Source organism: Neopsephotus bourkii, unplaced genomic scaffold (genome assembly GCF_033783945.1).
Source record: "Neopsephotus bourkii isolate Nb327-2 ecotype Australia unplaced genomic scaffold, CSIRO-AGI_Nbou_v1 NB_1132, whole genome shotgun sequence".
NCBI classification, from domain to species: domain Eukaryota; kingdom Metazoa; phylum Chordata; class Aves; order Psittaciformes; family Psittacidae; genus Neopsephotus; species Neopsephotus bourkii.
The window spans coordinates 1,947,011-1,974,875 of record NW_026901618.1 but is presented as its reverse complement, the minus strand read 5'-3'; the positions used below and the strand labels follow the sequence as shown (position 1 = coordinate 1,974,875).

Below are 27,865 nucleotides of genomic sequence, written 5' to 3'. Positions count from 1 at the left end.
CAGCAACAAACCCGCAAACAATTCCAGATAGCTAAAAGAAAGAAGGTGTTTAAGAATCAAGCCTTAAAAGGAGCATATGTTCATAATTATACATAACGCACACTCAAAAGTTACATCAACATTTTGATAACCATTCCTACACTTACAGTGGCAAAAACAGCACACAGAATGATATAATTTATTTTGGCATTTGCTATCAGCTTGGAGTGATACATCAATAAACAAAAAATCTGAGTCAACAGCACTACTTGAAAGAGACGTAACAGTTAACTAAATTTTAATATAATACAAGCTTAAAGAACTTGATCTAAGTATCAAAATGATTTTTATGGCACTATAAGCTTTACCAGAAACTTAAAATTTGTAAAGGACATGTCTAAATACATCTTTACTTCCCCCAAGGGGACAGAGCCTTGTTTCTTCATGATGGATTTACAAACAGAAAATACACTTCAGACTAATTAACTCACAAGCCAATCGACAAAAATACTAAGTTATTAACACTGGTGATTTTAAGTATTCTTTCCCTGACCCCAAAACCAAAGTTATCTACTGCACAACAATAACACTACCAGAATTTTGTATGTGTATGGTTTATATTCAAGTCATTTACAATGAAGAGTATTTTCTGCTCATAAACCTTAGCCGCTTTATAGTTAACAACATACCATTAGTGAAAGCATATGCATATCCTGTCCATTACTTAAATACACAAGTGACTGCTACCCATACGCTGCAGGCATTATCATCCTCATAGGCCTACTACTCAAGGCCAGTACATGTTCTTGACTATCCACCTTGAGCTTCTGACTTTGCCTAAAGTAGGCCTAGTGGGATGGTGCACCTTTACTGCTATTGCATTATTTTACCGAGCCAAAAAGAAGGCAATGCAAGCCTTTTTTTCAATTCATGAAAGCCATTCATCCAATAAGGCAGGATAAACATTTTTTACCTCCACTGTGCATCTTCTCCTGTTCACATGGGTGCCCCACATTTTCCACAGCAATTACCTTTTGGGGAAGATCTGCTTTGGGGCAGGCTAATCAAGTGCTGTGGGTAAATTCTTCAAATACAAGTATAAGTAAATGAGACAAATGCACACAGTGACTTGCCTCTGAAGGTCTAAAAGCCTGGCCACTACCATTCTTTGTACTCACTATTCTGCCTTGTGTAGCTTCTCCCAGGAGCCCTCCAAAAGTGATTACAGGAGACATACAGGCACAGTATAGGAAAAGAATCGAGGCCAGGCACTGCAGGCTTAATGCATCCTTGAAGTCACTCAAGAAAAAAGGTGCTTTCCTTTGGATGTCAAGTATCAAACCACCAAAAAGCCTAAATAGGTGAGATGAAACTCGTCAAACTGTACACTAGAGGATTCTAGCTAGTTTAAAACTATGGGCTACACATGACTGCCAGTGCCTACTACCAGCACGAATTAGCTATTTTGTAATCCAGATTAAATCATAACACTTTAAAACGTAAATGCGAATCTTATCTATTCCATTTCAGTAGTATTCTAAATACAATCAAGCAGGTTATCCACATCTTTAAATGCTGGCTAGGTATTTTTGTGTATGGGCTAGATACTGAAAAAAATATCTTTGCAAGTGCTTTTACCTAAATAATGCTTTAAATCAAATCTGTCTTGCAACATTCAAAAGAAGGAACAGAAGAAATGTGCTAAGCCTCAACCAAGACCACTGCATTGACACATTTCAATATTACTACTCCAGCAAGTTGATTCAAATTCTCTACATGCATGCGGCTAGTTCCATAAATTCAGGCCTACTACTTTTAACAGTGTTTTCACCTGGAGTATAGAGATATGCTAAAATGGAAATACAAAAATCAAACATGTCAGTTCAAATGAGTAAATTACTCGCAAGGAATTAAAAAGCTTTTGTCAGTTTCCAAAAAATTTACAAGACTCCAAAATATTAGGTATAATTTGCACCTACAAAAAAAATTTATTTTGAATTATAAAAAAATAATTTAATATCCCATTCCTAAGAAAAACAAGAGTCTCATCTAACAATAATTGTGGGCAGAAATTAATCTCTGAGCTCCATATACTGTCTGCAAAACAGCAAAAGGTAAGTATAACAAGGCCAAAATAGTAAAAATCAACACAAATGTTGTAAAGTCCTTCTTGCAAAGGTATGAGAAAGATGAATTTCATTTGGAAGTTCATTATTTTGGGGATAACCTCATTGTACATATTTTTCAGAATTTCTCAGCTGATTTAATCCATACTCTCTCATACATGAGCTATTAAGGTTTAATCTTAACCAGATATTTCCAATTTTGGACTTTTTTGCAAGTATTTCAGAACTAACTGGGAATAACAATGCAAGTCAACTGAAAGAAATTCCTTCAATTTTAGTTTAGATCTAAAAGAAACCTGACCAAATCCAAAACATAACCAATACCAAAGTATTTTTTCCCCTTTATATCCCTAGATGTTCAATTTCATGCATGTTTAAGAAAACAGATTTTAATTGAAATTTTTAGTACCTAGCCCAATACTGAAAATTGTATATTCCTCTTACAATTATGATAATTGCTTACTCTTGACAATTATAAAATCGAACTCTTAAAGTCAGTTAGTTAAATTAGGCAGCATCTTATATGAAATCCTTCGCAAATGTGTTGAGAAACATTGCCACAGGCTTGAAAATGCTTTAAGTGGATTGGCATTTATGGGCAAGAATTCAACACTTGAAAAGGAAAAAGGATGCGCTCTGACACTTATACCATTATTTTTATGTTCAAATGTCACCATTAAAAACTGTGAAGGTTTATTACTTTTATTTTTTTATGGTATCTAGTATTTAGGAAAGTGAACACACCTTCCAGTTCTCTCAAGTTCAGGTCCAGCATGATGGCCTTCTTCTTTGAGAGTCTCTCCTGTAGGAGTAGATCCATTTGGAAATTTAGGTACCTTCCTTTTCTCCTGGGGGCAGTAAAGGTGGGGGAAAAAGAAAAGAAAAATATCATACTTTCAGAGTGCCTTTACACTAAGAAGTATAATTCAAAGACAGCATGAAGAGACTCCACACCTCCCAAACCTTTATCATGGTCCCAGCTCATCAGCAGTACTCCATTTGCCAAAGTCATCTTGAGTACAGACAACAAGAACTGTACAAAAACTCCCCTAAAAGCTCTTACTAGTAGTACCTTGCCCAACCCTATCTTCCCTCTTTCTACAAGAAATATGACCCTGAAATATGATGAAAAAAAGGCTACCTTTCCAAAACACAGCAGAGGCTCAACCATGATTGCCTAGAAATTTTCAAGTTTCTTTTCTGCTCACCTCAATCATTTCCAGAGCAGAGGCCTCTAGCTTCCAACAGAAACTGACCTCACTTTTTGACACACACAGTGTTTAGCTGAAGTGCAAGTAAGAAGTCATTCCAGTATAAATGAGAAGTCATTCCCCTATTGAGCAAGCTGCTCACAAGCTCCTCATAAATTTCTCAGCCCAGTTTGCCTTGCAAAAAGCCCTGAGCCCTGCTTATTTTGGAAACAAGTTAAGTGGTAGCTCCAGGCTATTCATGGACAGACTGAGCTCCTGTCACCCATTCCATTCCACCCACACCCCTAAACCACCACTGGATTCAACGCCAATGTCAACCTTTTGAATCAAGAGCACTTTTGATCCTGACAGCAGCAATTACCCTCAGTTGTGAAGAAGAAGAAAGGGAAGAAATCAAGAGTCCCTCTAAGGTCCAGCTTTGCCTTGGCTCTAATTCTAAGCTTGTGCCACAACTGAGTGATATGATCCAGTTTTTAATCTAATTCATAAACATTCTGTAAACATTATATGCTAGCCAATACACATTACAACATTTCAATAAATGCTGTATGCAAATAGAAGTTTTTAGAAGAATTACAATATTCTTGCTGATCATTCTTTGATTAATAATCAAATTTACAGTATGCACTAAGGTACAATTTCTGACCAGTTCTTCTAGATCTCACAGAAACTCATTTCAGCATTATGAAAGGAAATATGGTAAATACAACTTACTTAAAAGTACAGAAGGAAATGGATTAACACTTTTTTTGATTCTCTGTTTTGTTTCTTACTTAAACTGACAATGCACTTTTGGATTTTTTTTACTTAAATTGACAATCCCAAATGTGGGGACTCCCCTGATGTTCTACTGAAGTATACACTCAGTACACAATTTACGTGAATGTTTTTGTAGTATATTACCTGGGAAGGAACACTTTTTGGTGGCTCAATTCGTATAGATGGATCCCATTCTCCTGGAGGCAGGACTGTCACTTGGTCTAAAAATTCATCAATTCCTGACAACAAATCATTTCGGTCTTTTGCTTTATAGGCAACATCATGGAAAACCTGCAAGAAGAAATTATGAAACAGTGGTGGTGGTTTGGTTTTTTGAAAGAGGATGTGATTACAAGGAACTATTTTTTAAAAGGCATGGAATAGTTTTTAAAGGTCCTCAAAAGTTAGGCTTTTACTTTAGTTGCATACTTTCGCATTAAGAGCTACCTTATAAATTAGAAGTGGCAACTAAAGCTTTTAATATTCAATTCTCACACTGTACAAGTACCGTATTAACAGACTAGAAGCCAATTGTAAAATGACCAATTTCTGGTTTACATTTCCAACTTTAAACTGTTCTAGAGTAAAGAAACCGTAGAACTTCTGCTTGATAGCCCTAATAATTATCAGCAACTCAGTAGGTGGTGCTCAATGGGAAGTCAGAATTAAAACATTCTAATTTTGCTCAGTAACATAACATTAGTCTTTGAAAGTCCAAACTGCCCCGGGGCTCTTCAAAACCATTCAGCAGGGCTAAGCATATGACTACAGATGCCTAGTAAAATCCTAATTTTAATTATTTGACATCACTTTTATTCAAAAGAGATCTCTGATGACTCAATCACATTCTTAAACTTACTGTCCAGAACACTTGGGCAGTTTACTGTGTCCTTTTTGAAACACAAGAGATTCATATCAGGCTCAGTTCCATTTAATAGTTCAATTTCCTAATTTAAGACACACAGGAAATCTATACACCAAAGCTACAATTTTTTTCAGAAATACATTTAGGATTTCTTCAAGGTAGATAAGAGAAATAATGAATTTACCATTATCTACTTCACTAACACAAGCAATAAATGGAAAACTGCAAACTTACACAACCAGTTGGGGGGGCAGGGGTTAACCCTGCACACCAGAATATTTTAATTAAAAGCAGTTGGTAAGCACATTATTATGGACTTCTTTAATCACAAGTGTTTAAAATATCACTCACATCATCTGTCATAAGTGTTGCTATTGATCTTCCAATTTCATGGTACTGTGGAGCTTTTCCTGCTGGTCCCAGCAACAAAAACAAAAACCTGTGGAGAGAGCAATCAAGAATACAGCTGACTCAATGGAATACACTTAGAGGGTTTTTACAAACTAATGCTTAAAGAAAATTTCGTAGTGAAGTAAAAATCCTCTTCACCATTTCAGATCTTAAGGACTGCTGCAAGACTAAGAAAATGTTGGCCTCAAAGTAATTAATGGAAGGAACTCAAATCCTGAACCAAAATTACTCCAAAAACTTCCTGATTAAGCCTCATTTTTCAAGTTCTTATAATGCCTGATACATAGTAGAAATCCACAGACTAGAGCGCAATGGATATTTCCTCCAAGTTATAAGCATTTCTGACATTCCCACTGGCAAAGACTTTTTAGTGAGGGCCCAGGAGTTTTATCACCTGCTCTAGCCTCTCTGATGATCAATCATCTCCTTCATGGGAGTTAAATCCCTCCTACTTGCTGTGACTGGGCTCATCACACAACAGATACATTGATATATTTCAAGAAACATGCTGGGCATACTCATATAGACACATCCTGGTCCTGTGTCAGTGGAAGAGAGTCTGTATTTTGAATACCTAAGAAGGTAAAAGTGACATTTTGGGAAGGAATTCAACCTTGGTGTGGGTCACACCATATGTTAGCAGTCTCCATTTCCAATCAGAGTAACAGTTATTACACCACCAAACAGGATTAGTATCTTATATATTCAAACGGATACAAAGCACCAAACCTCCATAATTGTTTTCATGACCTTCTTCCTATACTCCATGAAAATAAAATTTCTAAGTACAAATAACATACTTTAAAGTGCCTTCTTTCCCCATACAGTACCAACAGTTCAATGTTATCTTTCTTTTGCAAGGTGACTGACCTACTGAAACAGAAACTGCATCTTTAGAATCAAATATGCTACTCCAAATCTGAAAGTCTAAACCATTCTGAAAAACTCAGGACAGGATAATTTTAGATACATTAATATGATAATCCATATGCAGAAATTCTAGAACTTCCTAAAAAACATTATGAGCAACTAGTCCCTGAATATTCTCTTATTTATACAACATTGCTAAGATTATTTTTGCCTTTCAGTAAGACTGTATAAATTGAAAATTACCAAGCAAGCACTTTGATAATTTTAAAATATTAAAAAGAAAACCACCAGAACACATAAATGGACATATTTATGCCAAACACCACAGAACAGACCAATACATCAATGTGCACAGAAAATGAAGTGCCCTCTATGATGACTGACAAAACAACCTGCCATCTTTATAATGGGACCTGCATTTTCATATTTGATGATCTGTGGTGAACTACTCACAGTACACTGTGAGACCCATGATATCGGGGAGATGAGGGTGGGTGCACCAGGAAGGATAGCATATTGCAGATTGAAAACCAATTCAATGTATTAGCTGAAGATTGGTTACCCCAGTGTTAGCCACGTAGATTTGGGCATGTAACTGAAAAAACTAAGTTTTTCCACCACTGAGGTTATTAATATACAGAATATTTCTATACAATGAGCATAGTTTCAAATTAGACAGACTTTCAGACTTTGTGGAGTCTCCCACTGTTACTCTGTGCCATGCTGAAGGGATGTATAACAATCTTCATGCTGATATTTAAAATGGCAACACAAGCTTGGAAAATTCACTGCTTTACTCCAACTACCAGTTTCAGCTTCTGCACTTGTTTAAGACAGCATCATTATATACATTTAAAGCATTCAGAGACTTTATAGTGGATCTTATTACTTTAAATTTGGCACCAAATGACTGACATTATGTTAAGCAAAAGTTTACATTTCTTGAGCTTAATACAGTATGTATAAAACGGTATAACTTTTTGAGATCTTAAAGATTATTATCATCTTGTGTAAGTAAAGCCAGACCTTCTAAGCAGTTATTTACCGTGTAGGAACCGGAACTTCTGTGAGACCTGAGAGAAGCACAGCTGGGGAGAGTCTCACAAAAGCAATAATAGGTCTTTCTAAAAAGTCTACTTCTCCCACTAATACATTTGACGCTTCTGCTCCTGCAGGTATTTTCCTCATGAAGTTCATATCAACCTATTCATACAAAGATGAAACAAGTGTTTATTCCCTTACGTAAGTTTATCAGTCTTTACTAGACATCTATGCTACAAAGGCAAATTATATACCCCACAGTACAGAAAAGACAAACATATGCAGAAAATGTCAGGCAGCTAACTAATAAACTATTCTCTAGAATTTAGAATTACTGCTACCTACCATATTCTAGAAGACTCCAAACTGCAAAACCACCTTTCTAATATTGCTTATCATAACAAACATTCTGTGATAGGACATAATAAAATCTACGCACAAAATTAACTAAGGAGAGTTCATGTAATTACACAGTTTCTAGAATGCAAGTAGTTGTTTCACAGCTGTATATTTCAAATAGGTCATAATTTTGAAACATAATTTGTATGTTTGTTTTCATCCATGAAAAATATGATGGCTGAAAATACTGACATTCATTTCTATAACTACAGAAGAGCATTAGAAAACAGTACAGCACATGAACTCTCACACAAACACAAGCACAAGTTACACGGCTATCTAAGGCACTTACGAGTGGCCTCTTGAGTCCCACACCAAGTGTGCCACAACTACAGTGCCAGGAGGCTGACTCCTGCCCAACAGGAGACAAGGCAGGTGTACAGAAGGCCACGCCAAGCAAAAATACAAACTGTGACAGGAATATATGGCCCCTGCCATGATTAGATCTGAACTACTGTGTAAGTTAGCTTTCCTTAAGCATAATTGACCAATTTTCTTAGTGTTTCATAGAAGGAACTTGTCCAGAAAATTTAAATTATGAAAGAAAGACAAAGGATTTACAGTATGACACAAGATTTCCTTCAGAAAGTTGTACTGTATGCTCCTAATGATTAAGATACACAATAATAACTTTCTATAGCAAATTCATAAAACATACAAAACAAATTTCCTTTCAAAGCCCTCTTTACAAAAAAACCCCAGAAAGTCTGTCCTAGGGAAAATGTTACAACACGATCTATAATATTGTTTTTATAAGAGTCTTTATAGCAAATCTGAAAATACCTCCCTCTGCATGAGAAAGTACAGCAACTGCACTCTTGAAGTTACCATAATAATGAAAAGATCAAAGGAAACGAAGTTCAGTCCCACTGGGAGGGCTTTCAAATACGTTTGATGCATTTAGCCTACACCGTATTGTGGCACTTGTACATACAAGTTACAGCTAAGTACACGTCTTGTGGAGTATATACGTGTACCTATATGTTTCTTAGTTGTAAATAAGAGGGAAGTTACAATCACATTTTTTGTTACATAGTTATATTCTGCTAAACATTAAGATTACTTACCTTACTAAAATCAACTGTGCTATTTTCTCTGCTTCCTCCTGCCCCGGTACCTTTAACCTCTCCAGTTTTCCCAGTGTCTAAATATCCAGGTGCTGATTGTGGAGATGCTAACAGCCCTGAATCAAAACAAAAGGGGTAAGTTCAAAATGGTGTATGAAGTGAACCAAGTATGCGACACTACCAACACTCAATGTGGCAGCTTGCTTAAAGCAAATGTGCAAATTATTCAGTAAGGGTGCCCTACATTAGTATCATAAATGCAACATTAACAAGTCACTGTGTTGTCAAAATAACGACATCATTAAAAAACATAAGTATTGCCCAAATGATGGCCATTTGCAGAACAGTCACCAGTAAATAAGAGCTACTTTAAGTGCAGAAAAAATAACAACTTTTGACATTTTAATCGTAACTGCTCTAGTAAGTAGCAGACAGCACCTTTGCTATATTTAGAAGTCCTCAAACACAAAAAGCAACACCTCTGCTCCCTAGTCTTCTCTATAGCAGTTATTTCAAATGTAAAAGCCTTGGCAAGCCAGATTACAACTACAAGGAACAATACCCTGGTAGTTAACTAACTTGCACAAATAAATTGCGTACTACATGAAGGAGACAGCTTGCAAACCACGATTCCCATCTACAGACCAAAGCTCCAAGTATTGACCTGACCAGATGTTACTATATGAAATGGTGCCTCTTAACACATTAGCTGAAGAGGCACGTGCAAATGAAGCCATTAAACATACAGCTTCCTTCTGACACCTGCTTCAAGACAAAACTGTTTTATGCAGCTTGCCATGCTACTAGCAACAGTGAATTCCCGGCTCATTAGGGGTGCAAAAGGCAAGTAACCCAGGTGTTTGTACACCTGAATACCATATTGTCCCATGGCTATCCCTTCCCAACTACCATTTAAAAGCTTGTCTAGGCATGCATAACCAAGCCCAAATCCCATCTTTTGCACTACAGAGCTTTTACTTGTTCGGTTTAACATGCACTAGAAGTGCATTTGGCCTTGCTTGTCTACACTAGACCTTTCAGATATGGTGATAAAATCATGCTTCAACATGCTTTCAAAACCACACTGGACAGAGTAAAAGTCTCGACATTGTATTACATGCAGAAAGTTTGTATTTAGGCCAAGCATCACTCAAGTCAAGATAAAACTGAAGTCCTCACTTGGCTACCTGTTGGCTATTGTTCCATCTTAAGTACTACTGCATAACTAATTGCATCCGTCTGTGTTTATAATTTAGTAATTTGACTTTTTTAGCATTTCAAATGATAACCGAATTAACTTTATTTGATCCCCGAATTTAGCTAAAAAGAAAAACAAACACTCCCCCCAAAAAACAAAAAAACCCCAAAACACCCTCATTCAAAGAGCCATCATATCAAAGAAACATGCAGGCCCAAGCCTTTACCATTAATTTTCATTCTTACAGTTCATAGGGATGTAAGTGGTGTGGGTAGCTTTTCCTGAAGCAAAAACCAAATGAAGTTAGTAAGCTGCAATTTCGTTTGTGAATCCTAACATGCACAAGTAATTAGCTAACACTAGAAATACAACATTAGGTAAGCTAGGGAAAACAAAACAAAGCAGTCACAATTCTACCCTTCTGCTCCAAGATGTATATGTTATACACAAGAATGACTAACAGCAATCAACCACCTGCAAAATCAGCTGTTCAGTCGTTTAAGTGCGTAAGAGTTGATGTTAAGATGTTATTTGTAGGACCAGAAATAGAACAGAAATACTAAGCAGTTGTTGCAGAAGAGCATAGTATGAAAGTGGATACACACAAACTTCTTTCACTTCCCCCCACATAACAATAAAGGTAACTGATGAAAGATGAACAATAATGCATCATTTTGCCCTTTACACAAATGCTCTGTGAGCAAGAGCAAGCATAGACTAGAACAAAACGCGAAGAAACAACCAAAGAGGAGAATAAAAAATAAGGACTCTATGCATTAGCATAAACTAATCTATTTCTGCAATACCAATTCTTCTAAAAGTTTGCCTTCAAAATTTCTCCAATCAGTCACATTCAAGATTCACAAGTTTTGGCACCAATACAGGAACATCTGTCTGATTCTAAACCACATGTAAAAAGCTTTACTTCTGCTAGTCTTGCAGTTGGACAGACTGCTCTGCTCACATGAGAATACTAATAAGTTTTCAGACCTGATCAAGCCTTTCCATATAATACTGTTTTATTATGTATATCAGTCTGATATTATCACTTCTAATTGTGAAATAATTCTGAAATCTCTCACTAACAGAACGTCTTTCTTTCTCCTTTCCAGTTCAGTAGATACAAACTCAAAGGCTACTGCTGAAAGGAAGTTTACCTAGTAATTTTTCTAGACCAAAGACAGAGAAATTCATCTCGTTTTCCCAAAGCCACCAGTGGGATCTTTAAAAATACATAGTTCTCTTCTTGACATCGTTAGCTGGGCAGATACACCACCTGTCTCCTTAGAAAGACAACAGTTGATTGAGTCTTGAAAAGTTTGGATTAAAACACCCTAAGATCACTCAAGTTAAAGTACTGAAAACTGCACCTTCACTAATGGTCATATGCATTTCTTTAGCCAACTACACTTAGTTTACTCCTGTGATCATAAAAATGTAATGGACATTATCTGCTGGAAAAAGGAAGCAGGAATAATACAGACATTTGCCACACACCTCAACTTCAGGTAAAAATAAATACATCAGGGAAATAAGAGCAGTTCAACACCTAAGCAGGATTATTCCAACATAATTGTGTTTACATAGGCAAAGTGTATGAAACAAAACTTGCAAATACAAACTCACACTATATTTGTATTTAAAGAAATAAAAATCAATTTTTAAAAATAAATTCCAATGAGTCTCAATGGGAAAATATTAAAATTGCTCTTAGAAGGCAAATATGTACATCTTTCTAAATTACTATTTCCAGTACGTTATTATTGTAAAAGCAAAGCTGTTCTAAAATACTATCTTACTCAGTTTTAACGTACATCCATCAATGAACCAAAAGACTTCTTAAAACGGGACACTTTGCCGTTGTTCACAGACATTAAGAAAGCTTAATGATACTGGTGAATTAAGAGTGTTCACCTTTAGCTGTGACACAGCTCTCTCCCTTCCTAGCTCTACCTATGGAATTCATTATCAACAGTCTCAAAGATGGGAAAACAAAAGCTGTTCTTCAACTGATGACAAAAGAAGAACTATATCATTAAGAGAACTCTTTGCCTGGTGGACCTGTTCTGAACTGATGACTGGTTGATGAAAAGCAGTAGACTGAAGGTATCCCCCCCCCTTCCCTCCTTTTACAGTAATTCACATTAAGTTCAGTAACCTTCCATCTATTTATAAAGACCAAAAATAAAGTCTCAATACCACAAGGTCAAAGACAGATGAATGTTAACGCAGAAGAAGACCACCTATTAAAAAATTAACACAATTCCTAATGCTCACAGGAGGCAAACTCAATTATACAGATGTGGAAAAGGTATTCAGATTGCAATGCTCTGAATTACTAGAGAGGGAATACAAACCACAACTTATAGTGGAATGGACCAATGGCTTGGGGAAGAGTGGCTGGAAAACTGCCTGGCAGAAAAGGACCTGGGTGTGCTGACTGAAGGCTGGCTGAACATGAGCCAGCTTGTGTCCAGGCAGCCAAGAAGGCCAACAGCATCCTGGTCTGTATCAGAAATAGGCAGCCAGCAGGGCCAGGAAGTAATAACCAAGAGATTAGTCCAATTGCAGCCCCAAAGTCATAGTCTGAGAATGTCTTCAAAGGCAAGTCTACAGAAAATGTGTCTCTGTGTTCAGATGACTTCTTGAATTAAAAAGGGGGGGGGGGGAACCTCTCAGAAAACAAAAACGTCTTTCATCATTACTGGTGTTCATTCTTCCCTGGGAAGACTTTCATTTATGGATTAACTGGGAGATCATCCCTTCAGATTCTTCCTTTATGAGAAACATAAAGGCACAAAAGCAATTTGACATGACTTGGAGATTCTGGTGGAAAGCTCTATTAGTGGTATCAATAAGCTCTATTGGTGGTATATTAGTGGTATCAAAAAGCTCTATTAGTGGTATGTTAGGGCATCAAGTACTTGATCTTCATTTGTTTGCCTTCTCTTGGGCTCTAAAGACCTTGGGTCTGGCATGCTGTAATTCCTGTCAGATGAGTAGAAAAGTAAGAACTGGATGAGTGATTACAGCTGGTTTAGTTCTGGTTTTTTATTACCTTTGAAAGATCACCCATGAGAGAGAACAATCTTAATTCTTGTCTTGTCCCATAAAGAAGTGAGAGAAAGAGCCTTCTGTTTGTTTTTCTGAATTTAAGTAAAGATACACCCCTCCTCCAAGTCAGTATGACAGCCTACAACTTAGCTTGCTCTTTCCTTCTCAGTGATTCAGTTGCAAAATGTGAAGAGCGATAACCACAACCTTTTCTCTGTCAGCGTATTTTCACTGCTAGATGTAACAGTGTGCTCTTAATTGTTAAATAAGTGAGGAAGGAAACCAAGAAAAACACCCCACACCCTAGCCCTCCTCACCCCAGGAGGAGCTTAAAGGCTAAAAGAAATGATCTTAAAACCATTATCTATCTAGAAGAATCCTGAAGTCTCCAAATAGGTGATAATTTTGCAAAAGTAAAGCAAGCATAGCAGTATGCATGCAGAATGTACAAGTTATTAAATATTTACTAAAAACTACTTAAGAAGCTGTCAGAACTATCCATCCTTTCTTTCAACTTACCTATACATCCACATACCTTTTAAGATGCAAAGAACAATAGCTTTGCAAGGCAAAAAATTAATAAACTGCTGAGCTCTGATCTACAAACCTAGAATTATAAACTTTTACCTACCTTACCCTATTTTGCATATCTAACACAACAAAATAATGATCAAGTGCCAGATACTGAAGCAGAGCACTAATGTAAAACTATCTGAAAACAGTTTTAGATGAACTGAACCTGCCAGTTTCATTGTAAACTGCCACTGTTTTTAATGGCCCTTGTTTTTAAAAGAACAAAAGCAAAAAGAAAACTGCTTAAAGACTTCATGATACAAGTAAGCTAGGAACATTACTGGTAATTTTACCTTCCCTAATGCTTTTCATATTCATCTCTAATACTTCACTACATCTTCAGCTGTAGCTATCTCAGGATATCAAACACTGGTTCAAAATACTAGCTCAACCACTGACAAAAAAACCCAGCAAAGCAAAACCTGACCCAGACTGTAGGTGAGTGAAAGGAAAAGGCCACCATTTTTGACATTTTGCTTATATGTTACATTTTAAAAACATTATTCCTTTTTAAATTAGACAAATGAAGGTTAATTAAACATCCTTCTTTTTTTGCTGGCTTTTGTTAAAAGCTAAAATGTTAAAAATGCCAAACAAAAAAATAGTCACAACTGAGAATAAATAAAACATGCAGGCAAAAGTAACAGTTATCACGTGTTCCTTTGTGCCAAAGTTATGTGCCAAAAACATCACAATGCAAGTGATCCAGATGCAGACAGCATCACACACGGACAGCTTAAATTGTAATAGTTGCCTGGTGTTTTGTCAGTATTTTCCTTTGTCTTCTTTTCATGGCTTTCCTGCACTTCTAAGTCCTCCTCAGGTGGGTGGATTACTACTGAAGGAATATCATCACTGGCAGGTGACACCAGCAATTCCTTGCCCTGCGGTGGACTTGGCTGGGCACTTGTGGTTGGCAGGTGGCTGCAGGTTGGACTGGAGGGTGGTGTGTTTTGAGGGGTAGTTATAGGGGTTGTACACCTTGAGGCTGACGGGGTTCCAGCTCTCGAAGAAGGAAGAAGGTAATTGAGAAGAACTGACAAACGGTTTTCTCCTCTCAGGGAAATATTTGAGGCAGAGAGACCTGTTCGCAAAGAGTGGCGGGAGGCTGAAAGGCCTTCCCCCAGGATAAAACAAATGAAACACCATGAGGCTTAGAACAGGGCTACACTAGAAAACAACACACGACACAAATATGCATTAACAATTTACATAGTAAATTGCAGGGTTTATGGGCAAAAAGTGCCATACTCATGCAAGTAAGACAAATCTGATTTCACACAACTGGAAAGTCAGGAATTACTAATAAGTACTAATTAGAACGGCAAAGATATGTGGGAGAAGATATTATCTTAAAAGTCAGCATCATTTGTTAATATAACAAAAAAACAAACCCAAAAAAAACTGTATCTCTTAAAACTGACTCTTAAATTTTCCTGGAGGGATTTCTTATTCCACATTGCACAGCAGCTACATTTAATGCCATCCAAAAACTACATTTAAAAAAAACATTTGCGGTCAAAACATTACAAGACTTCAGTTAACTGTACCCATTATATACAAAGACTTAATTTTAAAATTGAAATATTTCAAAATGAACATGATCAAACATATCTAAATCATGTTAAACGCAAATGTCTTCCAAGAAAAGTCTGGGTTTAATAAGAAGTTTTCTAGTCAACTGTAGTCTCAATAAATATTTTTGAAGAGGGCATGAGGAAATGCATTATCCCTTCTGCATTTCTTCTTGCTGTGACTTACCCAAGTTCCCAAACTGCATAAAATCATGATCCAAAATTCACTGTTACTTTTCTTGCCCTATCCACTTTCACTGTCCCACTAATTTCATATAAAGAGAACATAGTCTTGTCATGTTGCCCTCAGATTTAAGTTTGCAATGGATTTCAGTTCTTCATTAAACAGGAAAAGAATGTTTATCCTCATATCAGTACTTCCATTAGAAGGTTTAGCGATACCATTCCTCTCACAAAACCACAAATACTTTTCCTGGGATGGCAGGCTCCTCAAGAAGAGTACTGATTACTTCTCCTACAATCCCTGAAATCAAAAACATGCTGTTTTCACATACCACACCATCAAACAGCAAACTAGACACATGTAGTCTCACATCTATATTAGGCACTACAGAGACTGATACATTGAACTATCCTACAATAATTTACAAGGAAGAGGCATGGAAAGTATGCCTAGGTAAAAGTCACATACATTTCCCCCCCCTCCAACAATGGAAGAGTGGATCCTACAGATATAAACTTGATTTAAATTAAAAAACAAAACAAAACAAAACAACAACAAAAAAAAAACCCAACCCTCAAAGATCAACTATTAAAACAGCAGCACAGAAAAGACAAAAGGACCACTAGAGCAAACTGGCTGATTTTATCCGTATTAATCACTCCATTAATAACTAGATTTCTGCCAGTTTATCTGTGATGAATCATGAAAATGAGATATCTTAACACACAGGTGTAATAAGGGCCCTAAAAGGTATTATGCACATATGCAAACCAAACTGGTTTGGTTTACCAGTTTATTAGAGGGTAACCATAGCATTATAAAGAAAAAGTAAACTGGTACGTGCTGGCAAAGAATTAATCATGTTACACTGGTTTCTTATTTGAGCATCTGCCCTATATTCTGTTGTGGGAACAGTATTAGGAATAAAATATACTGGAAAATGGAAGTGACACATGAAAAGGAGCTGACAAGCAACAGACCTTGAATACAAAATTCTGAGCATTACAATTGGGGATACAGGTATTCAAGGATAGGTAAAACCAAGTTTCTGTGTGAAATTTTCGTTTGCTGAAGAAAACAGGAAGTCGGAAGTAATAGAAGGAACTATGTTCTTATATAAATTAGTTGTATTTTCATTCTAGAAAAAATAACTTAAAACTATCCTGGAAGTATTTATGCATGCATCATACATGCACTAGCTAACAAAGTATCAACAAGCTGGGACTTTTCCTGCAGCATGCTCCAACTAGGTACCAAACTGAGAAGTCCCTCCCAACAAGCACTTAGCTAAGTGGAACATGTAAGCAGTTAGCCATCTTTCAAGACAGGAATCTCACTTCAAGGAGTGATTCATGAAATCTGTACTAAGTTTTCACTAGACTAAAAAATTTCCATTGAAATAGTATGCATGTCAATGCACAGCAGAAAGAAAACTAAGGACAGAAACAGAAATAGCAGCCATAAGAAATACAAGAATAAAGTATGCTTTTCTGCAGTATATAATGTTACTTGGACCTTGCAACTGGATATCTAGAGTAAATATTTTAATATTCCAGCACATTTTCAGGAACTGGTTGAATAAAAGACGTGGTACAGCCTATAAAAAAGGTTGCTAATAGCTTCTTAGGTTTTAGATTCCTTCCTTCCCCATTAAACCCTCTCTAGAATACACGGTAAAAAACAGTGTTCCAGCTAAAAGTAGTTTCTCCACCATTAGCACAGTGAACTTTCTCTAGTCATATTAACACTGGATTAAAACACAGTAACTGTCAGTATCACTGAACTCATGACACAACAACAAATCCCTAGTATAAAGACTGAATAAGCAAGCAGGATCCATCTGATAAACATAAAGCTATGCCACGATGCTGAAATACCTCAAACATTACACATTTTATTTAAGCATATCCTAAAAAAACGTTAGGACCAATGCAGGTCTATTTCTATACTTCAAAACACTAATGCATGCTATGTACGCAGGCAGGAATAGAGTGTTTGAGTAAAGTAAAAAATACATGGAAACATCAAGCACAGCTACATACAGCACACACTGTTGTCATTAGTTCTTTGCTTATCAAGAAGGAAACACTTATCTGCTATTACCAGCTGAGTTTTCCTTCATCTCCCATTGAGAACACTATTTAACATGTTAGAACAAACTGGATGCTACAACTTCTCTCACCATTTCTTTCAAGCAAGTGAGGGTCAGAATGTTTCTTGCCTATATCTGCAAAAGACCGAACCAGGGGAATCCGATTGCTGAACTTTTTCTCATTCTGATGATGGTGCCTCTTCAGAAGAGCCTGTCTCACGTTTTCCCGTATGGATTCATCCAGCTGGCCAGAAGCAATCATGTTGTCCAAAACCATATCTGCATAATAACAACAAAAATTATATACATTGCTATCAAATCACTTCTCCACTACATTCAAGCAGTGCAGTCCATCAAATAATAATTAATTATTTTTTTTTAAAAGCAATCTATTTAAAAAATATTTTCTTTAGCAAAGTCATCTTCAAGAATCCACAGGAAATTTTCAGATTTCACTAAACAAGCAAATGTGAGGTTAAGGAAAGCACAACATGCAGATCCAAGACAAAATTTGCTAGTAGCATCATTTTAAGAAGTAAGTTACTTATTTTATAATCCACTGTCATTTACTTCAACTTTTAACAGTGATTCCTTTTCCAAAAAACACATCTGTGTATTAAACAACCCTTCACTAGAAAATGAACACACAGAGAAACAAACACAATGAAGAACATACTTAAGATGGTCCTAACCTGGTGTTCCCTATTTTGAAAGTATACAACTATATAAAAGTGAAAGTTATTAAAGAATGAGATGAACTGCCTAACTCCTCCATCATCTTCAGATGCATTACGTTCTTGGAGCTCTCTACCAAATATCATGGGATTCACATGCTTTAGAAGTAGTGCGAGACAAAAGCTACTAACATCATCTAAAACTAACTACTCAGCTGTCAAACAACATCAGGTTTCAGAAGGGAAAGCAATATGCTCACAGTAGGAAAGAAAGCCTGCATGTTTGGATGACTTTACAGCTCCCTTTTTTGTTGTCATTTTTATTAATTTAAGCAATGTATTAAAAGTAAATTATAAACCAAATCATTACTTTTAAAAAGCACGTACTGAACACTCTTGCTCACTAAAGTCAGGAAAATAGGAAGGGAATATAAATATCCTGAGTGAATTTCAAAGACTTCAAGATAAAACAAGAAAACATTTCAAGCACTGCCAGAGTTTTTAATGCCAAAACACCCTATCCTTCACATACATGTTGGTCAGCCCTAAGCCTAGTGTGATTCCCAAGAAGGCATTCCACTGTGTAGTACCTACAACAAAAGATACCATGCAAATTATGAAAAACCAGTTTAAACATCCACAAGCTAAGCAGATTATATTTGTATCTGTATCAATTTTATATTTATATATTTTTATTTGTATTAAAAAGTCTTCAAATCTGATTTTCTAATATCCAAAATGACCATGTAATGATTAGTGAGGACACCCAACATAGTAGATCAAACAACACATACAAAATTCATTTCGGCTACCTCTTAAAAAGGTGGAAAACCAAATAAAACCCAGATGTGAAACAGTCAACTGCACTAATGGCATCAAGTTAACATCACCCAAATTATGATCAATAATTTTGGCACTAAAGTGTTCAAATAAGTCCTAAAATACTCTAGCAGACGTTTACATTTCATCTGTAGAAACAAAGACAAAAAACACATGCAGGAAGTAGAACATACAGAGAAATTCTGGGCCTCATTCCAAAATATGTAATAAAGGAGGTCCTACTCATGCAGTGTAGTTCCTCGTGAGTAAAATTTGTAGGACCAGATGAAGAAAACTGCAGTAAGCATGCATATACCTGTTTCTTCAATACAGGATTTTCAAGAACATATAAAGACACTATAAAAACATATCCAGTTATAGATTAAAATTTAGGAATAAAATAAGTTGTAAGAAGTGTTGCTTCAACCTGCTATCTCATCTAATGTGCTTGCTCTCATGTCCAACATGACCGTCCCATTAAGAATACAGCTTCGCAGTTCAAAGAGACTGTGCAGAGACAGAGTTGCTACATAAGGTTTGCTCCATCGATCACCACCATCTTCAACATCCTCTTCAAATTTCAGCCACCTGAAACACATACACATATTTGTATTTCTCCTGGAAGACACAAAATTTGGCAATCAATCCCATTCTTCCCTGTGGCTCCATATGACAAGGAACAGAAAATCCCATCAGCTCCTACCAGCTTTCATATTTTAAGACATCCCAAATGACTGACAGCCACAGTATCTTATCGGACTTTTTAATCACACTGTTTCACATTTTGCCCATTTTGTTTCTTTTGGTTTGAACAATACCTGTTTATTCACAAGTTCCTGTGAACAGTGTGGGTTTGTGCCTTAATACTTGACTTCCATATCTCAATTTCTTTGGTATTTTAGGAAAGCTGTCTGAAACAACACAATACCATGTTTAAGCCTCCAAGGGTGCTATGTCAGGCACTGAAGAGCTAGGTAATACTAATATGTGTAACTGTAAATTGATACTGATCCTGACTCTCAGGCACTATATAGATTGAACTGCAAAAGTCAACATGCAATACAGTAATGAGAAGTACTGAATGCAGAAGAACTTACTAAAACATGTATGTAGAAGGAAGCTACTTGACCAATAGAAGCAAAAAGTAATTGTGGCTGTAATGTTCATACAAAAAATAATCAAATACTACCCAAGAATGTATGGAAATACCCAATTCTAATATATCAGCAATAATAGAGCAAATAGCTTTCTGAGACTGCAGATACTGTGCTCCATGGCTGAATACCTGTATTTATACCTAAACACAATTTTACCTTTCACAGTGCTTGGCATGATCAGTTTCAGGAAAGTCAACACCGCACCCATAAGACTGAGGGTCTCTTGGGAAACCATACTGAACCCATACTCCTTCCAGAGTTGGAGAACAAGAATGATAGTTTTGTTTTGCTAAGCGTGAATCGAGACAACAACTCTTATAGTTCTAACCTAGACCTAGTTTGCAGCTCTTTAAATAAAAACCAGGCAAAGATAGATATACTTTGAAACAATCAACATTTAGCATACCTAGCAGTTTCTTTCCATTCATATTCTTCTCCATCCCTGAAGCAAAGTTCATCCATTTCAGTGAAGAGATCATGGGGAATGTGTTCATCATCATCTTCAGTACCCAAGATAAACTGCACTCGTTGGGATGGCGTGTCTTAAAGAAAAGGAGAAACTGAATAATTAAATGAAGTCATACTTCTATTATGCAAGAAACACCATTTAACAGTTAAATCTCCTGCTCTCAGTTAGAAATATGTAGTGTGATATTTCTTCAAGATGGAATAGGAATAAAAGAATTGTGGATATCTCTTTAAAAGGAAACCCTTTTAAAAATTTTCATTGTTTCTGAAAACATCTGGAAAATTATGTTTATGTAACATAAGTACTTTTACACCTTCTATAGATTAATAATATGAAAATAAACATCAACAGCAAAATTGGTTAAAAGTGAAAAATTTAATATACTGAAGCACTAGAAACCTTGTTTTCACTTTGAGAACAGAATAAATGATACCACTGTGCTGTAGACTCTAACTAAAGGGCAGAGATTCAATTCTGAAATGAGTTCAATACAAACAACATTCATTATCAATTAAGATCTACAGCTGATTGTTTCTACAAACATAAGATCAAATGATAACAATTTGTATTTGGGAGGGAAGTTTTGAAGATGGACAAAAAAAACCCAAAAAGAACTAAAGAAGAATGGTGAAAGCAGACTTGTCAAAGCATTCGGGTCTGAAAACTCCTTAGTTTCAGGCAAACTGATCCCATGCCCTGCAGACGACTTGGGGATGTTGGTCAATGAGAAACTTAACATGAGCCAGCAGTGTGCACTCGCAGTCCAGAAAGCCACCCGTATCCTGGGCTGCATCTAAAGGAGTGTGACCAGCAGGTCGAAGGAGGTGATCCTGCCCCTCTACTCTGCTGTCGTAAGACCTCACCTGGAGTATTGTGTGCAGTTCTGGTGTCCTCAACATAAAAAGGACATGGATCTGTTGGAACAAGTCCAGAGGAGGCCCACAAGGATGATCAGGGGGTTGGAGCACCTCCCATATGAAGATAGGCTGAGAAAGTTGGGGCTGTTCAGCCTGGAGAAGAGAAGGCTGCGTGGAGACCTCATAGCAGCCTTCCAGTATCTGAAGGGGGCCTATGGGGATGCTGGGGAGAGACTCTTCATTAGGGACTGTAGTGACAGGACAAGGGGTAATGGGTTAAAACTTAAACAGGGGAAGTTTAGGTTGGATATAAGGAGGAAGTTCTTTACTGTAAGGGTGGTGAGGCACTGGAATGGGTTGCCCAAGGAAGTTGTGAATGCTCCACCCCTGGCAGTGTTCAGGTTGGGTTGGACAGAGCCTTGGGTGATATGGTTCAGTGGGAGGTGTCCCTGCCCATGGCAGGGGGGTTGGAACTGGATGATCTTAAGGTCTTTTCCAACCCTAACTATTCTATGAAGAACATGGCTCTAGTCATACAAAAGTGACAGTGAATAACACGGTGTCTGCATTTGAACCTCCACATTTGAGGGACTATAACTTTCCCATTCTTCACTCTAGGATTCAAAGATGATTTGAGTTCCTGAAGAAAAACTACTAAGAGTACTGACAAATAATTTGATTTCAGAGAATGATACGATAAAATTGTCATATCTTGAGGATTAGGGGTGGCTGGGGGGTGGTGTCTAAAACTAAAATTTAGCAGAGAGAACAATAAGAAGACTGAAATATTTTCACAGCTTATTGATCAAATTACTATGGCAAATGCTGCTTTGCAGCTATATGCATAGTTTCAAAAATCTTGAGTGACAGAGGAATAATAATACAAGACTACATAATCTGAATAAAGGTGTCTGATTTAAACACATTTTTATGCTACAGACAAGTATTATGAAGCTCTAGTCTAACCTAATCAGTACAGGCTGCTGAACATTTATGCAGACAGCTGGAACAAGTCCAACAACTTATGAATTGGATAAAACACAACCATAAAATCCTTGCCTGATTGTACCAGAAGGACATTAACTTTAGAGAGAATAAAAGAAACAGCAAAACCAGACACCATGTAAGCACAGAGTAGCTACTACAACATCACTTTCAAAAGACATGAAGAACTGACACAACAGATTTTTTTACCGTATGATGGAGATTCTCTGCCATCCTCTCTATCAGTTTCTTTTTCTTTTTTTCTTTTGTGATGCCTGTGCCCACGATGTCTGTGCCGTCGACGGCCCTGCTTTCCAAATGGGACGTGAACTCCAATATACACAGCTCTGTGGCCTTTTCAAGAAAGTTTAAAGGGAAACAATTAAACAAAAAACCACGTCCTGACAAAATTCAGTGTCTTAATCAAAAAAGACAAGGAGTTTGCCAAACAAGAAACCCAAAAGCACTTGGCAAAATTACCTTTAGTGAACCAGTATTATCATTTCCTGTCTTTCCCCAGTGCCAAGGAACTGGTGCTATACTCATCCCCGATAAACAGAATAAAAACATGGCTCAATTTAAGAATTTAGTTGTGAAACTAGTAATATAGAAACACGAGCTTGAACTGTAACACTGAAAGAAATTACCTGATAAACATCAGGGCAATGCAGAGAAATCACATATACCACTCTTGTTTGAAGGGATTCATACCAGGATAGTCCTTATAATGGCAAAATGTAACCTCCTCGTTCGGTTTATGAACTTCATTAAGAAATTACCCACTATTTAGAGTCTGCAAGTAGTTCTCTCTGCTTGAATGAAGTGCCAGTATTTCTTGAAGTAGCATAGGACACACCTAAGCAAACCTGATGTTCAACTAAACTATTTAGTATTAGTTTAGGAGCTTAAAAGGAACTTGTACTTGGAAACATATGCCAAAATATCAAATAACTTATAGAGAAGGTCAGGTGGGGGGGCAGGAGATTTCTATTCTATAATTTTTTAATAAATTTAGGGAGCACATTCTCAAATTAATAAATACTACTATTTAAAATGTATACTTTGAACATCTTGGGTTTTCTTTGACCTTTCACATTAAGGCAATGCATCAACAACTTAGTAAAAGAAATCCATCAGCAGACTGTTATAGGCATATTACTACCATGTTTCCTGTAATGGAGTTAGCATATACAATAACCTTTTCAACTCCTTTTTAAACAATCTCAGGAAAAGACATATTAATTATAAGCCTGGAGTTAACACTAAATACTTTGTTACGTATTGTGGAAGAGTTATCACAGAAAACTGACATTAAAAAGAAGGAAAAGGATGTGGGTTTCCAGCTCTTAGAGAGACGCAAATTCAGCAGATTTATAGAAGACAAGTCCTGGGGCTCCAGAACTTGTGACTGCACACCACATATATGCATGCACATACACTAGATTAAGGATACTGAAAAAAAAAAAAAATGGGTGATTACAGAGCCTTAAAGAAAAAAAGAGGTGGTAATATGTCCATTACTGTAAAAGTCTGTTGGAGAAACTTTTTTCAGTAAAACAATCTCTAAACCCCAAGATAGACAAAACTTTCATAAAGCAAAATTCAGTAATAATCATAGAATCGCAGAACAGTTTGGGTTGGAAGAGACCATCAAAGGTCACCTAGTCCAACCCCTCTGCAATGAGCACAGACATCTCCAACTAGACCAGGTGGCCCAGAACCACAGCCAGCTTAGCCCTGTATGTCTCCAGGGATGATGCATCCACCACCTCTTACCATCTCTTTGGGCAACCTGTTCCAGTATTTTATCATCTTCACTGCAAAGAATTTTTTCCCCACATCCAGCCTGCATCTCCCCTCTTTTAGTCTAATACCATCACCCCTTGTCCTGTCACAACAGGCCCTGCAAAAAAGTCTTTCCCCATCATTCTTATAGGCCCCTTAAATACTGGAAGGCAGCAATAAGGTGTCCCTGGAGTCTTCTCCAGGCTGAACAAGCTGGAGAACAGCTCTCTCATTGGAGAGAGATGGAGAGAACAGCTCTCCATCTCTCTGGAGAGAACAGCTCTCCATCTCTCTGATCAGTTTTGTGGCCCTCCTCTGGATCATCATAATGCATGAGTAACTTCAACATTTATTAATTTGGTCAAGATTCTTTTTCAAATTACAAACAGCTGATTCTTGACAGACTTCCAACACTAGTTTTTAATTAGAGATGATTGGCACTATGACTAAATATGAAATTAAGCAATTTAAAAGCTATCCGTTTACATGTAAGAGTGGAAAAGATACCAATTTGCTGAAGCATTCCTCAGTACCTTTTATAGGCAGAGACTTTCCTTTGGTGAGATTCTTCCGACAAGACAACACAGTCCCTGCCAAGGCAGCCTGACCTCCACCCTCCACAATTACTATGCACAATGCAATTCCCAGAAAAGCAGCACAAAAGTGACACCTAAACATAAATCAGTGCACTTGATACATAATATGACTAGCTGGCACCATTAACAATGGTCACATTACTGATGCCATCATGATAAAATAATCTTATATATAGGGAAAGTAAAAGCATTAGGTTAAAATATTCAACTTATTACTCACTACATCCCACTCAAAGCTGCTGGGTGCAACCGAGTGACCCATCACTCATTGCACATGTTATCATCCCTGTTAGGATTTTTGTTTTTTTACATACTGAATTAGCAAGTATTAAACTTGTATATATAGTTATGCATGCACAGTTTTATTTGTCAAAGTGTTTGATTTTTTGCAGGAGCTCTTTTTTCCTAAGAGAAACTCACATGTATTTCTAGTAATAGAGAATTTTATATTATCAGACTTGTTAAAATATTCTTATTAAGACTGTTTTAAGCATATGTTTTGATTACAAAAAAAACTTGCAGACAATTACTTTCTAGAAAATTTCAGGAGTTTCTGAAATTGTTCAATGTTTTACATCCTGAAAAATTAGACAGATTTCCATATTTTGGTCTCTTGCTGTTCCCATAAATTAAGACAAAAATCCCACATTGCTTTCTGTACTGCAGAACAAAAATCCCATACAATCTTTTTCTCAAGGGCCTCCACCTTAAGCAATTCATCCTGTTACTGCAAAAATTAGCCCTTGTAATTGTGTAATCATCTTCATAGTCAAAGACCATGTTGCCGCATGGAGGAGAGGTGGAACAAGGAAATACGAAGTTTACGTCCTTTAGCAAAACAGCAGTCCCACTGAACATTATTTTAAGTAGAAAAGTTTGGAGAGGAACAGGTATGTTGCAAACAGACAGGAAAAAAGCTAAGGAAAACAGAGTTGAAATCAGCAACAGAACAAATACATTTTCTGACAACCTGTGACCATAGCAAATTGCTTTCCTACCCAAAATGCACTGGCCTCTCAGCTATTACTATGTCCAGACGACTCCCAGCTACTCCAAGGCACACTTAACTTAGTAGGTTCTTCCAACTTAGCCCTCAGCCTCGGCAGCCAGTCCATAACATTCGGTATTACTTTCAGCTCTAGAAGGAAACTTTTGAAAGTAAGTGCCTTCTCACTACCCCAGGACAAAGACAGGTTATCCTACCCTTCTGTGCCCATGCTGCCAAGAAGTGAACGTGTGAATAGCTATTTCCTCAGGTAAATGCTGTCTTGCAAGCAAATGTGAATCAAGAATACCTTCCCCCAGTCACTTCTGTATATGCAAAGTGACCAGACTGCTACACCTCCAACTGTATTTTGGGTCTAATGTAAAGTGCTGACAAACAAGATGATTTTCAGCTGTTATTAAGTAAAATTCTTCACAATCCAGTGTAATAATATCAGAATAACTTCAAGAAAACAATTTGATGATGAAAAAGAACTGATGAATTATTATTTTTGTTTTCTTTCTCAGAGCAAGCATGGGGGGTGTCAGTACACAAGACTAACCAAGAAAAGTTTGGCTATTGCAAACAGCTTATGAGGGCATCAGCTATTCCCTAAGAAAAAGACCTCTTTTTTTGGCACAATGGACATGTATAAACAGGTATCTCCACTACTACGTATGAAATCCAAACCTACTGCTGCTCAGTATACTACCACGATTACCCACAAACTTGTTACAGATATATGCAACTATGAAAGGCATGGCAAAACCGCATAATAAAAGTTGGGACAAGCTTAACCTTCATTCTAATTACACAAAGCAAAGTACTGAAAAGCCCTCTAAGAATAAAGACAGCTGTATTGAGTAAGCGTGTGTTCCTGTAAGTTTCATTTTTCAGACAAGGCATTTATTAATGTTTGCAGATGCAGATAATATTTACTTACAAACACAATTCACAAGGAAAATCAAAACAAAACAAAAACCAAGAAATTTTTTTCCCCACCCTCTCATTCCCAATGAACTTGGCAAGCAAAGTTACACCTTACAGCCCTTCACCCTGGCCACAGAAAGCCAGAAAGGCAAGTAATACAAGAGCAGTGGAGAAAAAGTTAACTCTAAAAAGCCTGGAATCCGTATTACTAGCATCAGTGTTCTGAAAAAGAACACAACCTTTCACTTGAATATAGTTTCTAAAAGCTTGAAATTATATGACCTTCAAAGCTTTATTCACACGAGCATCTGTACCACAATACCACTCTCTAGCAAAGCTTGTTACAGGATTACTTTAAACCAATAACCAACAGAATTCGTAAACAGCCTGATACTAAATTTAGTACTACAAATCTCAAGAGATAGTTGCTCATTTTAATCTAACATGACTTTATCCAAGCTTAGCTGTTCAAACCCACCAAGAGTATTTACTACTTAAGGGCCTTACCAGTATGAAACAAATTTTAATGCTAGGAGCATGCTCTATATCACATGGTTGGTCTTACTCCAAAAGTCAGTTTATATCAAGTCCTATAAAAAAGGCAGAATAGAAAATGTTCTAAGACCCCTGATTTATCCCCAAGGCCCCCAAGAAAACAGTAATAGTAAACTCCTAAAGTCTGAGAGAGACCAAAACCATGTGTTTGAAAACTGCTGTGATGTGGTAACCCTCTAAATACAATTCCACAGAACTCTCATTTTTCCGACCATCATTTTATTAGCTGGACACCTTTAAAGCTTCATAGAAGAAGAAGGCCATTCTTCCCATGTTGACAAAAGAGCACAAAGAGAATCAATACGTACATGAATTCTCAAATCCTGTTACTTAGAAATTTGAAATGCAGAGATCATATATTAACTACAGTTATAAGGGACATCTGAAGGTGGGCTTTCTGGCCTGATCTTGCTCAAAGTATTGAAGGGGGGAAGCAGCTATTCAAATAGCTTCTAACTCACATCCCCAGATACGTTACCCTAGTAGGAAGCATTTGAAATCTCTCATCGTGTCATGCCTTGGGATTAGTTTCCATTACATTACAGAAAACACTTGCACACACAAAAATAAGCTCAATGCAATTTATTAGCACAATTCAACTGCGATTAAATGCACAATTTAATATTCATACAAAAGCGCTTTGTGTGAGAC

At 36.9% G+C, this 27,865-nt stretch overlaps 1 protein-coding gene across 9 annotated transcripts in view; it reads right to left on the bottom strand.

Annotated features, from left to right (window-relative positions):
• The window catches only part of SLC4A7 (solute carrier family 4 member 7), an 85,952-nt gene that overhangs the window by 15,894 nt on the left and 42,193 nt on the right, over positions 1-27,865 (bottom strand). For 5 of the 9 annotated variants that reach the window (XM_061362654.1, XM_061362658.1, XM_061362659.1 and 2 more), the window contains exons 3-13: positions 22,574-22,717; positions 20,460-20,595; positions 19,324-19,484; positions 17,494-17,682; positions 14,308-14,670; positions 8,729-8,844; positions 7,267-7,424; positions 5,292-5,379; positions 4,220-4,366; positions 2,850-2,953; positions 1,158-1,332 (exon numbers count right to left, since the gene is read on the bottom strand). In XM_061362654.1, the coding sequence (XP_061218638.1) occupies positions 1,158-1,332; positions 2,850-2,953; positions 4,220-4,366; positions 5,292-5,379; positions 7,267-7,424; positions 8,729-8,844; positions 14,308-14,670; positions 17,494-17,682; positions 19,324-19,484; positions 20,460-20,595; positions 22,574-22,717 (1,781 nt within the window). Of the gene's footprint in view, positions 1-1,157; positions 1,333-2,849; positions 2,954-4,219; positions 4,367-5,291; positions 5,380-7,266; positions 7,425-8,728; positions 8,845-14,307; positions 14,671-15,314; positions 15,541-17,493; positions 17,683-19,323; positions 19,485-20,459; positions 20,596-22,573; positions 22,718-27,865 lie in introns of those variants that run through there. The other 4 variants (XM_061362660.1, XM_061362662.1, XM_061362661.1 and 1 more) reach the window with 3 other exon arrangements.